Genomic DNA, 13668 nt, shown 5'->3' with positions numbered 1-13668 from the left:
CTCACATTGTGAGATGTAGCCCATGTTTAAGTACCAACTTACCCCATTTGAGTGTTTCCAACATTGCTCACATCGTGATATGTAGTGATACAGCTTATGCATGAGATGTAGCTCATGTGTGAGTGCTACCACCAACGTAGCTCATGTCTGTAAGTGCTACCGACGTAGCTGATGCCTGTGAGTGCTACCGACGTAGTTCATGTCTGTGAGTGCTACCGACGTAGCTCATGTCTGTGAGTGCTACCGAAGTAGCTCATGTCTGTGAGTGCTACCGACGTAGCTCATGTCTGTGAGTGCTACCGATGTAGCTCATGTCTGTGAGTGCTACCGACGTAGCTCATGTCTGTGAGTGCTACCGACGTAGCTCATGTCTGTGAGTGCTACCGACGTAGCTCATGTCTGTGAGTGCTACCAACGTAGCTCATGTCTGTGAGTGCTATTGACGTAGCTCATGTCTGTGAGTGCTACCGACGTAGCTCATGTCTGTGAGTGCTACCGACATAGCTCATGTCTGTGAGTGCTACCGACGTAGCTCATGTCTGTGAGTACTACCGACTTAGCTCATGTCTGTGAGTGCTACTGATGTAGCTGCCAATCCACCTGTCCCTCACTGAACCAAGCCTAGCTAACATCCCCTTTATTTTATTCCCCTCCTAAGGGCTAAAAACACAAGAAATGTGGAATCCAATTTAATTTGTGGTCAGCTCATGCCTAAATTCCTTTAGAAGAAAATTCCAACAACCTTACCCTAACAGGCCAGGTACCCTCTACACCTATCCCCAGGATTTACTATATTTCACTCCCTTCCTGTGTGAAGGTCGGGAGGAGGCACGGTATTCAAACCGGTGACTGGTTTGTGGGGACTTCCGGTGGTAGGTGACAACTCACCCGGCGAGATGATACTGGGGGATCGATTGAAAGAATCAGTTGTTGATCTGTTTGTGTGTATCGGTGCCACCACGGCCAGAGCACTATCGATCAACTAGTGAAACTTGCTTGAACATCTTTATGGTCACAATCTGACGGCTGTCGCAGTGGTTCAGGGGAGACAAAAACCTACTGTAGGATATCGTTCCGCTTCAGTGAGGTAGAAATGCCATTGTTCTCCGTCTCACACTTTTACGCATGACAAGTTGAAGTTCGATCACACGAGTCAACAAATGGCGCATTCTGCATCACGTGCGTGATTGGCTGGAGGCATGCGTGATTCTTTGTGTGCTAATCACGGTTAAGCTATTAACCTTCATTTGCCACATGTAGACGGACTTCAATCCTACCAAATGGGTCATTTAGCCTCTATTAAGTATTATACATATTTCATTACCTTCACTACAGAGTGGACATTGTACACTGCTATTTGAGATGTATTGCTATCCAACACTGTATGTCAATTTAATTTTTAATCAGTAGGCCCATGACCTCAAATTTCTGGTATTGTGAGAGAAAGCCAAACAGTCACTCAACAAATTTCCCAATGTATTGGCACACCGTAACTAGGATAGGAGAATAATTTAACGGGAATTTCCAATCCATTAGGAACGCATACATTATCTATGCTGCCACATTAAAGCCAATCGTACACTGGGATTCCTTAAACGTAATATGTACAACCTTCCTAGACATCTTCGTGAGCGTAGCTATAAACAACTGGTTTTACCAATACTTCATTACTGCTCCTCCATCTGGGACCCTTACCATCATAATGCAATCAACCAATTTGAAATGATCCAACACAGAGCTGCATGATTATTATTATTATTATTATTATTATTATTACTAGGCCCGGGGCACATACAACCAAGTACAACTACCAATGGGGCAATCTACAAATGGGGCATGTACTGTCAAGAACTAGACACTATAGCATAATTGTATTTAGGATATTATTTAGGCTACTTTGTGTGTATTTAGGTTTTGTCATGCGCATGCATGTAGGTTGATGCAATAATTCAATATGGCGTGTATGTGGTGCCACGAGGCGAGTCTCTAGTCTGGTGCTCCGACGTCGCGGACCCTTCGAACCACGCTACAACCCCAGACATTAATGGTGCTGTGACTCGACAAGCATTCCGCGACCAGCAGATTACGTGTGTACGACCTGTTTACCGATCTGAGATAGCCCCTCTACTCCTAAACGCAAACGTCGTGGTACCGTGGCATTCCTAATAACAGTACCCGATAAGGCAAGCATTCTTACCGTGTAGAACTGTTGTTGCTGTCTTCCTTTCATACACAGTGCGCGTCAATTGAAATCACCGGAACCACTCAGTCAATGGAGCAAATCACTCGTCTACAAAAGTCCAGAAACGCCTACAAGAGCCGCCAGCTTAAGAAAGTGGAGGAATTAATGGCCAGTGAAACTGTTGATGAGTTTCTGCTCTCCTCCTTAAAGACCACTCAAGAACTTCTAATCAAAAAACGAGAGACCATTCACCAGCTGGACACACAAATCACTGAACTCATACAAGATGCAGATGCTCTTGAAGAGGCAATCCTAGAGACAGAAGACACACAGGACAGAATTTTAGAAAAGGTGAACCTTATAGACACATTTATAAACATACATTCAAGACCTCACCCCCAAAGCTCAGTAGCAGCTTCCTCATCGGCACCTCCTTCCACAATTCAATCTAGTGGAGTAGTCTCCTCACTCCCACCAGTTGACCCACAACCTCCTACATCAGCTAGTAAGGAATCCACAACTGCGGTTGAACCTCTATCACATGACACTACAACGATTTCTAGTGTGACAGAATCTACGACAGTCACCACACATACTACCACACCAATAGTGAGTCCTCAACTATACAACTCCAGTCGTCTCCCCAAGCTAGAGTTACCAACATTTTCAGGAGACCCTCTTAACTGGCAGTCATTTTGGGACTCCTTTGAGGCTGCAGTTAACTCCAATCCAACCTTGAGCCCCATACACAAGTTCAATTACCTCAAAGCTCAGCTACAAGGTGATGCAGCACGAGCGATATCTGACCTTCCTTTGACCGAGCTGAATTATACAGTCAATAACTCTCCTGAAACAGCGTTTTGGTCAGCCGGAGAAACTTATTAATGCTCACACCCATTCACTTATAGAATTACCTGGACCAACTAATGACCTATCGAGTTTACAACTGTTCCACGACATCACAGAAAACCACATCAGAGGTCTTGCATCACTTGGGGTATCCAAGGAATCATACAGCACACTACTGGTTCCAATAATCCTTGGAAAGCTTCCTGTACCTGTACGGAAAAATTTAGCAAGGGACCATGATCAAACTAGATGGACACTTGATGATTTACAGGCTGCCATGCTGAAGGAGATCAGAGTATTAGAGTGTGGATTATATTCCACTGACACCCCACCCAGTCTATCGACAGCTAGAACACATGCTACAGCATCTTTCCATGCTGCTATTAAGGGAGGACGCCAACCAATTGGTGCTGCCAAGAAGAAGGCACAATGTGTGTATTGCAAAGATGAACATTCACCTACTATCTGCTCAGAAGTTACCGACCACCAGAAACGACTAGAAATAGTTCGTAAGTCTAACCTATGCTTCAACTGTTTGGGGAATCACAAAATATCACAGTGTAACTCCAAGTTTCGATGCAAACATTGCAGACACAAACACCATACCAGCTTGTGTAAACCAATTGACAGTGACTCCCCCAAACCTAGTACTCAAGGCACTCTTACACAAGTACAACCAGCTAGTCAATCTTCACAGGTTGCACCAACTACTCAATCTTCACAAGTAGCTGCTAATGCCGCTTCAATTCTTCATGACGCTCATAGTAACAAGAGCAATTCTTCCTCTTCCCTTGTGACTGTTAGTCTGCTGAAGACGGCTATTGCCCCTGTTGTTGGCAAAGGAATGCGGATGCATGGTAACATTCTCTTTGATGAGGGTTCACAACGCTCTTTTAAGACAACAGCCCAACTCAAATTAACACGAGTTAAGACTGAGAATATTGCCATAGCACCCTTTGGTGCTAAACACTCCCCACCCCAACCAATATCAGTGGGACAAGTCCTTATTGAAACCAACACAGGAGACAGAGTGCCGGTATCTGTGCTAATAGTGCCATTTATCGCTGCACCATTGAAGAACTCTCTACGGCAATCTATTGAGAACTTTCCTCACTTGCGTGGATTAAGGCTGGCACATCCCATCACTAATGAGCACAACTTTCAGATATCGATTTTGATAGGAGCGGACTACTATTGGACATTTGTGGAAGATAAGATCATTCGAGGTAATGGCCCTACCGCCCAACAGTCCAAACTGGGATACCTCCTTTCTGGTCCCATGTCTTCCCCAACCTTACAATTAAATGTTGCCACCCTGCACGTAGCCACCTGTGAAGAACCTAACCTTTAAAGATTCTGGTCTATAGAAGAAGCTGGCACTACTCCAACTAAATCTGAACAGATAGACACCACCTTTATTCACCGTTATCAGACCACTTGTATCAGCCAAGCAACTGATGGCACTTACACAGCTCAGTTTCCATGGAAATCAGTTCATCAACCGCTTCCCTCCAATTTTACAACCTGTGAGAGAAGAACCAGGCAGTTAATATCTCGTCTAACACAGACTCCATCTCTCCTACAACTGTACCACAGTATCATCACTGAACAGGAAGCACGTGGTTTTTCATAGAGAAGGTGCAATCCACTGACCAACCAGCTAATGTTCACTATCTCCCACACCACCCAGTTAAGAAAGAGTCGACGACCACACCAATAAGGATAGTCTACGACTGTAGCTCTCGTCAGAGTAAGGAACATGCAAGTCTGAACGATTGTTTACTGGTAGGTCCACCATTCCTTAATGATCTGTGTTCCATCATAATAAGATTCCGTCATCACAAATTTGCCTTTGCCACTGATATAGAGAAGGCATTCTTACATGTCCGACTCCACGATTCAGACAGAGATTCAACCCGTTTTCTGTGGGTTTCAGATATCAGTAATCCGTTTGGGACTCTGACTACCTACCGTTTCAAGGTGGTGCCATTTGGAACGTCCAGCTCACCGTTTATGTTGAACGCTACGCTTGACTTACATCTGAGGAAGTTCTCCTCATCAGTGGCTAAGGATATGCAATCCAATCTCTACGTTGATAACCTCATTTCAGGATGTGATTCAGAACAACAACTCATGGACTACTATGCCCAATCTAGATCTACAATGAACCAGGCAAACTTCAACCTACGCTCATGGTCATCAAACAGCCACAAACTCAGAGCTACAACTGAAAGTGAGAAAACCAACGACTCCAACACATGTGTTAGTCTACTAGGCTTACGTTGGAACACATTACATGATACAATCGGATTTATAACTAAGTCATTCTCTTCACTCACATCCTCACCACTAGTAACCAAAAGGCAGATACTACATGATTCAGCCCAGATTTATGATCCACTGGGTCTTATCACTCCGATCACAGTCAAGGCCAAACTGTTACTACAAGCACTATGGAAAAAGAAAGTGGACTGGGATGAACCGGTTGATCAAGGAACTCATGACAAATGGCAGCACATAGCCACTGACATTCAAGAGGTAACAACTAGTGTGTATCCAAGATGTTATTTCACTCAACACATCTACCCTGTTTCTTCCAAGCAAATCCATGTTTTTGCAGATGCTAGTTTATGTGCATATGGTGCAGTGGCCTACCTCCAGCACAATGACCAAGCTGCATTGGTGATGTCCAGATCCCGAGTTGCACCAGTAAGGTCTATTACACTCCCTAAACTGGAATTAATGGCAGCTGTCATTGCCACCCGACTAACCCAGTTCCTCATTCAGTCTCTATACCTGGCACCTGATACCACTGTACATTTGTGGAGTGATAGCCAGATCACTCTACACTGGATGTATGACATCAAAGAGACATCTGCAACCAAGCCATTTATTGCTAACCGTGTAGCAGAGATCACACAGTCGTTCCCTGCTTCTGTTTGGACCTATGTACCCACCGATGACAATCCAGCGGATCTCTTGACAAGGGGTATTTCAGCAAAGCAGCTGAAGTCATCTCAACTCTGGCTTCACGGCCCTTCCTGGTTAACCTCTGCAGATCAGTGGCCCACATGGTCACCAGCCAATGTGCTTCACTTACAGAACATTGATATGGATGACACTCAAGAAGTTAGCAACAAACCTACTAACCCTGCTGAGACTTGTGGAATTCATCTAGTGATTGATGCCTCCCGTTACAGCCGACTTACGAAATTGCTATCTGTTACTATACTTGTCCTTTGTTTTGGTCACAATCTAAAGCATTCCCAAGATAAGCTGACTGGTCCCATAACTGCTAAAGAACTTTCAGATGCCACCATGATTTGGATCAAAACCTCCCAAGAACTGGAATACTTTGAAGAGATCACCAATATGACATCAAATTCTCACAAGCGTACTCTACTTGTACAGCAACTCAGATTGTTTTTAGATAGCAGAGGATATCTACGCTGTGGGGGGAGGATCCATAATGCACCTGTTAGTGAGTTGGCAAAGTTCCCCTATTTGCTGTCGCCCAGACACCACATCACTAAGCTTATTGTGTATGCCACTCATGAGAGAATTCATCATTCAGGAGTTAGCAGTACAGTAACAGCAATCCATCAATTGTACTGGATTCCAGCCATTAGAGTATATGTGAGGAAGTTATTGAGGAGATGTGTAACATGTGCAAGATTGACAGGGAAACCCTACAGGCTACCTGATCCACCACCACTTCTGAAGACTCGAATAGAAGATCCGATCCCGTTCTCTGTTTGTGGTGTAGACTTCACTGGAGCCATGTACGTTCGTGAAGGAGAGGGTGAGAGGAAAGTGATATTTGCCTCTTTACATGCGCCACCACAAGAGCAGTACATCTTGAAGTGGTACTGGATATGACAGTGGAGAGCTTTATGTTGGCCTTTCGGAAGTTTGTGGGTAGAAGATCATTACCTAGAACTATGATGTCTGACAACGCCTCGACATACTTGGCAGCAGCTGACGAGTTGGAACAGCTTCTCAATTCCACCTCTCTCAAGCAAGCTCTAGAAGGCCACGGTGTTACCTGGCAGTTTATTCCTAAAAGAGCACCCTGGCATGGTGGATTTTGGGAACGATTAGTGGGATTAACCAAACAGGCACTTAAGAAGACCTTGGGCAGAAGCTTTGTCACCTTGCAGATTCTTGAAACCATTGTTGTGGAAGTAGAGGCCACCCTTAATGATCGTCCCTTAACTTATGTGTCCTCAGATGTTACCGATGTTGAGCCTCTAACTCCAGCGCACTTGTTGTATGGTAAACGTATGACGTCTTTGCCCCATTCATATGAGGATGATCTAGAGGACCCAGACTATGTTGTATCAGAGTCACGAGTGAGGAAACGGCTAACCAATCATGCCAGATTGCTACAACATTTCCAGACAAGGTGGAAGAAGGAATATCTTACTAGTTTAAGAGAGTTCCACAAGGAATCAGGCCTGAACATGCAGAATGTGAAAGTTGGAGAAGTAGTTTCGATTCATGATGATGGACCTAGACTACACTGGAGACTTGGCATTATAGACAGCTTCATACAAGGAAATGATGGTTTGGTTCGAGCAGTGAACGTACGAACTAGTAACCGTGTAACATCCAGACCAATCAGCAGACTATATCCTCTGGAAGTCTTGCTCCCTCCTGATGATCAATCAAAACACAGCAGTCCAACAGAACCAATAACCCAAAATAGTCAAGATACAGTAAGAGATCGCCCACAACGAGCAGCAGCAAGGAAGGCAAGAACCCGTCTGTTGGAATGGACAGCTAGATTAGGCTGCCCCCCGGAGGATGTCGAGAACTAGACACTATAGCATAATTGTATTTAGGATATTATTTAGGCTACTTTGTGTGTATTTAGGTTTTGTCATGTGCATGCGTGTAGGTTGATGCAATAATTCAATATGGCGTGTATGTGGTGCCACGAGGTGAGTCTCTAGTCCGGTGCTCCGACGTCGCGGACCCTTCGAACCATGCTACAACCCCAGACATGTACAACAGTGCATAACCAGCACAGTGAATAGTGATAGTCACAGGTTTAACGATAAAATAATTATTTTGCTTAAACTACATTATAGAGTAGGGACAATGTACATGTATATGTGTATATGCAAGTAGTCAGCAATTTTTTACCAATTAGTTAAAAGTATAACGCACCACATATTGTTAAACTGCATGTACTCACTTAGAAGTTTATCAAGTTATCTAGCTTAACACAAGGTTCACTCACTAACTATGTTTACGTGGTATTACATGTATAGCTATATTATGTGGTTTGCTTGACACATCATGTGAAGAAACACAAAGAAAGTCATGAAGGAAAGAATGCTACCAGTCTGGATATGATGAAGTAAACAAGAGAAGTGTGCTTCACTCATGTCGTTATGAAGAAAAATTGAGGCAAGTTTTGGGGTGATGTTTTATAACCAGCCACGCCCACACTGTCATCATCCTTACTATGCAGTACTATTGTACTGCATGATAAACGTTCCCTTGGGTTGGTGCTACTGATGCAAGTTTTCATACTCAATGGAGGATTTTAATAGTGTTACATATGGTGACTGTTTTACTAGAGTATTTGACAAAGACTACAAAATCTTGTGTACAGAATTAGTGTGTGTCTGTCTGTCTGTGGGAAGGGGGGGGGAGGGGATGGAGACTGTCGGTTAAATGGTTTCCACAGCCTCAGCCTGTGCATGGAGCTAAGGTCTGTTGGAGATACAAGGTGAGGCAGGAGCCATAGGACCTGATTCAAGAGATTCAGTACTGCCTTGCCAAAGACAGAAACATGTAGAAAGATGTACCAGGAAAAACTGAAGAAGGTGCAGAACACTACTCTTTCTACACAGGAACTTGTCACCATGAATTTCAAAGTAGACAGGGCATTGCCAGACAAGTATTAAACGACATGTCCACAAGGGAGGAAGAGATAGCCATGGTTTGGTCCACTACCAATAGTGAGGCATCATCCAGTGGATGGCTTCACTTTAATGGTCAATGGTGTGTGCATATGTGTGTGTGAAAGGGAAGTGGCATGTGCCCTGTACCCCCTCCCACCACTGTCAATAGCATTGTACACTTTCGCTTTTGATACATGCACTGTATATATGTGGAAATTTGATGTTTAATAACATCTAATCCAAAACAGCCAAGCTGTAAAAAAAGAGTGCGGCCCTGAGAAAGGCTATGGTGAAAAAAGATGTGAAATCCAAGGTGGCGGCCAAGAAATGGCTGTGATGGTAGGTTAATGGTAAAAATTTTAATAACGACAATTCAGGTGAATTTTGTGCCAAGACCAAGCGGCGCCAAATTCACTGAATTGTCATTATTAAAATTTTTACCATTAACCTACCATCACAGTCATTTCTTGGCCGCCACCTTGGATTTCACATCTTTTTTCACCATAGCCTTTCTCAGGGCCGCACTCTTTTTTTACAGTTTGGCTGTTTTGGATTAGATTTCACTTCTTTTTGTATTTGTATACCCCAAAGTCGGCCCATGGCCAGCTTTAGGGCTTTTTAACCTGTCATTTTTTTCTTTACTACAGGAAGAAGAAAAGATGAAGCAGGGTGATTTCTTTGTAGCTGACCTCTCTGCAAAGTGATCCTTCTAGCTGATCTCTCTACCGGATGACTTGTTTGCAGCTGAACTCTCTACAGGGTGATTTGTTTGTAGCTGAACTCTCTACCAGGTAACTTCTTCTAGCTGATCTTTCTACAGGGTGATTTTTTTGTAGCTGAATTCTCTACAGGGCAATTTGTTTGCAGCTAAACTGCTGAACTCTCTACAATGTAACTTCTTCTAGCTGAACTCTCTATGGGTGGCTTGTTTCTAGCTGATCTCTCTGCAGGGTGACTTGTTTCTAGCTGAACTCTCTACAGGGTGATTTGTTTATAGCTGAACTCTCTACAAGGTAACTTCTTCTAGCTGATCTTTCTACAGGGTAATTTGTTTGTAGCTGAATTCTCTACAGGGAGATTTGTTTGCAGCTGAACTCTCTACATGGTAGTTTCTTTGTAGCTGAACTCTCTACAATGTAACTTCTTCTAGCTGAACTCTCTACAGGTGGCTTGTTTCTAGCTGATCTCTCTACAGGGTGACTTGTTTGTAGCTGAAGTCTCTACAGGGTGATTTGTTTGTAGCTGAACTCTCTACAAGGTAACGTCTAGCTGATCTTTCTACAGGGTAATTTGTTTGTAGCTGAATTCTCTACAGGGTGATTTGTTTGCAGCTGAACTCTCTACATGGTAGTTTCTTTGTAGCTGAACTCTCTATAGTGTAACTTCTTCTAGCTGAACTCTCTACGGGTGGCTTGTTTCTAGCTGATCTCTCTACAGGGTGACTTGTTTGTAGCTGAACCCTCTACAAGGTAACTTCTTCTAGCTGATCTTTCTACAGGGTGATTTGTTTGTAGCTGAATTCTCTACAGGGCGATTTGTTCGCAGCTAAACTGCTGAACTCTCTACAATGTAACTTCGTCTAGCTGAACTCTCTATGGGTGGCTTGTTTCTAGCTGATCTCTCTACAGGGTGACTTGTTTCTAGCTGAACTCTCTACAGGGTAATTTGTTTCTAGCTGAACTCTCTACAAGGTAACTTCTTCTAGCTGATCTTTCTACAGGGTGATTTGTTTGTAGCTGAATTCTCTACAGGGCAATTTGTTTGCAGCTGAACTCTCTGCATGGTAGTTTCTTTTAGCTGAACTCTCTACAATGTGACTTCTTCTAGCTGAACTCTCTACAGGGTGACTTGTTTCTAGCTGATCTCTCTACAGTGTAACTTGTTTCTAGCTGAACTCTCTACAGGGTGATTTGTTTGTAGCTGAATTCTCTACAAGGTAACTTCTTCTGGCTGATCTTTCTACAGGGTGATTTGTTTGTAGCTGAATTCTCTACAGGGCAATTTGTTTGCAGCTGAACTCTCTACATGGTAGTTTCTTTGTAGCTGAACTCTCTACAATGTAACTTCTTCTAACTGAACTCTCTACAGGGTGACTTGTTTGTAGTTGAACCCTCTACAGGGTGATTTGTTTGTAGCTGAACTCTCTACAAGGTAACTTCTTCTAGCTGATCTTTCTACAGGGTGATGTGTTTGTCTCTACAGGGCAATTTGTTTGCAGCTGAACTCTCTACATGGTAGTTTCTTTGTAGCTGAACTCTCTACAATGTAACTTCTTCTAGCTGAACTCTCTACAGCGTGACTTGTTTCTAGCTGATCTCTCTACAGGGTGACTTGTTTCTAGTTGAACTCTCTACAGGGTGATTTGTTTGTAGCTGAACTCTCTACAAGGTAACTTCTTCTAGCTGATCTTTCTACAAGGTGATTTGTCTGTAGCTGAATTCTTTACAGGGAAATTTGTTTGCTGCTGAACTCTCTACATGGTAGTTTCTTTGTAGCTGAACTCTCTACAATGTAACTTCTTCTAGCTGAACTCTCTACAGGGTGACTTGTTTGTAGCTGAATCCTCTACAGGGTGATTTGCTTGTAGCTGAATCCTCTACAGGGTGATTTGCTTGTAGCTGAACTCTCTACAAGGTAACTTCTTCTAGCTGATCTTTCTAAAGGGTGATTTGTTTGTAGCTGAATTCTCTACAGGGCGATTTGTTTGCAGCTGAACTCTCTACATGGTAGTTTCTTTGTAGCTGAACTCTCTACAATGTAACTTCTTCTAGCTGAACTCTCTACAGGATGACTTGTTTCTAGCTGATCTCTGTACAGGGTGATTTGTTCCTAGCTGAACTCTCTACAGGTGATTTGTTTGCAGCTGAACTCTCTTACATGGTGGTTTCTTTGTAACTGAACTCTCTACAATGTAACTTCTTCTAGCTGAACTCTCTACAGGATGACTTGTTTCTAGCTGATCTCTCTACAGGGTAATCTGTTCGTAGCTGAACTCTGTACAGAGTGGTTTGTTTGCAGCTGAACTCTCTTACATGGTGGTTTCTTTGTAGCTGAACTCTCTACAAAGTGACTTCTTCTAGCTGATCTATCTATAGGATGACTTGTTTCTAACTGAACTCTTTACAGTGTGATCTGTTCATAGCGGAACTTTCTACTGGGTGATTTGTTTGCAGCTAAACTCTTTGCATGATTATTTCTTTGTAACTGAACTCTCTACAAGGTAACTTCTTCTAGCTGATCTCTCTACAGGATGACTTGTTTCTAACTGAACTCTCTACAGTGTGATCTGTTCATAACGGAACTTTCTATTGGGTGATTTGTTTGCAGCTAAACTCTTTGCATGATTGTTTCTTTGTAACTGAACTCTCTACAATGTGACTTCTTCTAGCTGATCTCTCTACAGGATGACTTGTTTCTAACTGAACTCTCTATAGTGTGATCTGTTCATAGCAGAACTTTCTACTGGGTGATTTGTTTGCAGCTAAACTCTTTGCATGATTGTTTCTTTGTAACTGAACTCTCTACAAGGTAACTTCTTCTAGCTGATCTCTCTACAGGGCAATTTGTTTGTAGCTGAATTTTCTACAGATTGATTTATTTGAGCTGAACTCTCTACATGATGGCTTCTTTGTAGCTGAACTCTCTATTAGGTACCTTCTTCTAGCTGATCTGACTACAGGGTGACATGTTTGTAGCTGAATTCCCTACAGAATAACTTGCAATGTATACATGCAGCTGAATGCTTTATTAGGGTGACTGTTCTATTAGAGTATCTCGATCTCGCATTTGCTGCACGTAGTTGCCTTTCGAATCATAACTCAGTGATTTGTAATCCGATTCTTCTGTACTACTGCAAGAACTTTCTATGATGATCATTCCAGCTACATACTGATTTTCAGCTGGTTGCTCTAAGCGGTTTGCCTGGTAGACACGAAAACTAATAGTTTTTTTATTCATAAAAATCGATCGCGTAATTTTGACACAGGTTGGGTTTTGTGTCATATCTCCATGGTCTTTATCTCGATTCCTTTCAAACCACAAAAAGGCACTCCTACGATGGTTGCTCCATCTACATATCAATTTTCAACTGATTCCTCCAAGGGGTTTACCCTGTAGGCGTGACAGACCTTCGACCTTATTTTACGCAAATAATCCGTCATAACTCCGTGAATGTTCATCGGATTCCTACCAAAGTTGGTAAGGAGATCCGCCTTAATGAGCCCTTTAAGTGTGCCAAATTTTAGCCCAATCCAAGCACGCATTCGTGTTTTATGGCGAATTTTGCGAAGTGTGCGAAATGAAGAAGATGAAGTAGAAAAAAATGAAGAAATTAAAACGAACTTTTGTTCGCTCGTATCTCGGAAATGGCTGGAGCGATTTTCTTCAAATTTGGTATGTAGACTCCTCTAACTGGGCGGCACGTCTCTAGCAAATTTGGTTCCAATCGGATTAGGGATCACAGAGCTACATAGGTGTGAAAATTTCGTTTTCTTTCTTCTTTTTAATATACTCACGGTGTGGCGCGCCGGCTTCTTGGGCCGCACGACACACTATCGTGTGTCTTGATATAAAATATTATAGTATTGTCAAGACAGTACGTGATGATTTTAGATGAATCTTTATTATATGGCAGTAGGTTGGCTCCAAGACATCAGGATAAAAACCAGTTACTGATGAGGAAGTTTAAACATTGTAATTGAGTGGACATCAGAGATACCCTTT

At 42.9% G+C, this 13668-nt stretch overlaps 1 protein-coding gene across 1 annotated transcript; it reads left to right on the top strand.

Moving 5' to 3' along the window:
• The first annotated feature begins 4488 nt into the window (after positions 1 to 4488).
• LOC136267556 (uncharacterized) lies at positions 4489 to 6910 on the top strand. Its single transcript, XM_066062718.1, has 2 exons — positions 4489 to 4576; positions 4644 to 6910. Exons 1-2 carry the CDS (start codon positions 4489 to 4491, stop codon positions 6908 to 6910), a joined length of 2355 nt encoding a protein of 784 aa, XP_065918790.1.
• Positions 6911 to 13668: the final 6758 nt, after the last annotated feature.

Source organism: Dysidea avara, chromosome 9, assembly GCF_963678975.1.
Source record: "Dysidea avara chromosome 9, odDysAvar1.4, whole genome shotgun sequence".
In the NCBI taxonomy this organism is placed as follows: domain Eukaryota; kingdom Metazoa; phylum Porifera; class Demospongiae; order Dictyoceratida; family Dysideidae; genus Dysidea; species Dysidea avara.
This window is presented reverse-complemented; position numbering and strand designations above follow the sequence as displayed.

Bases quoted from the DNA above. Each gene is read 5' to 3' on its own strand.
- LOC136267556 (XM_066062718.1), top strand. From the start codon at position 4,489: ATGGCACTTACACAGCTCAGTTTCCATGGAAATCAGTTCATCAACCGC. The intron at 4,577-4,643 runs GTTAATATCTCG...ATCACTGAACAG, and splicing joins TGTGAGAGAAGAACCAGGCA to GAAGCACGTGGTTTTTCATA.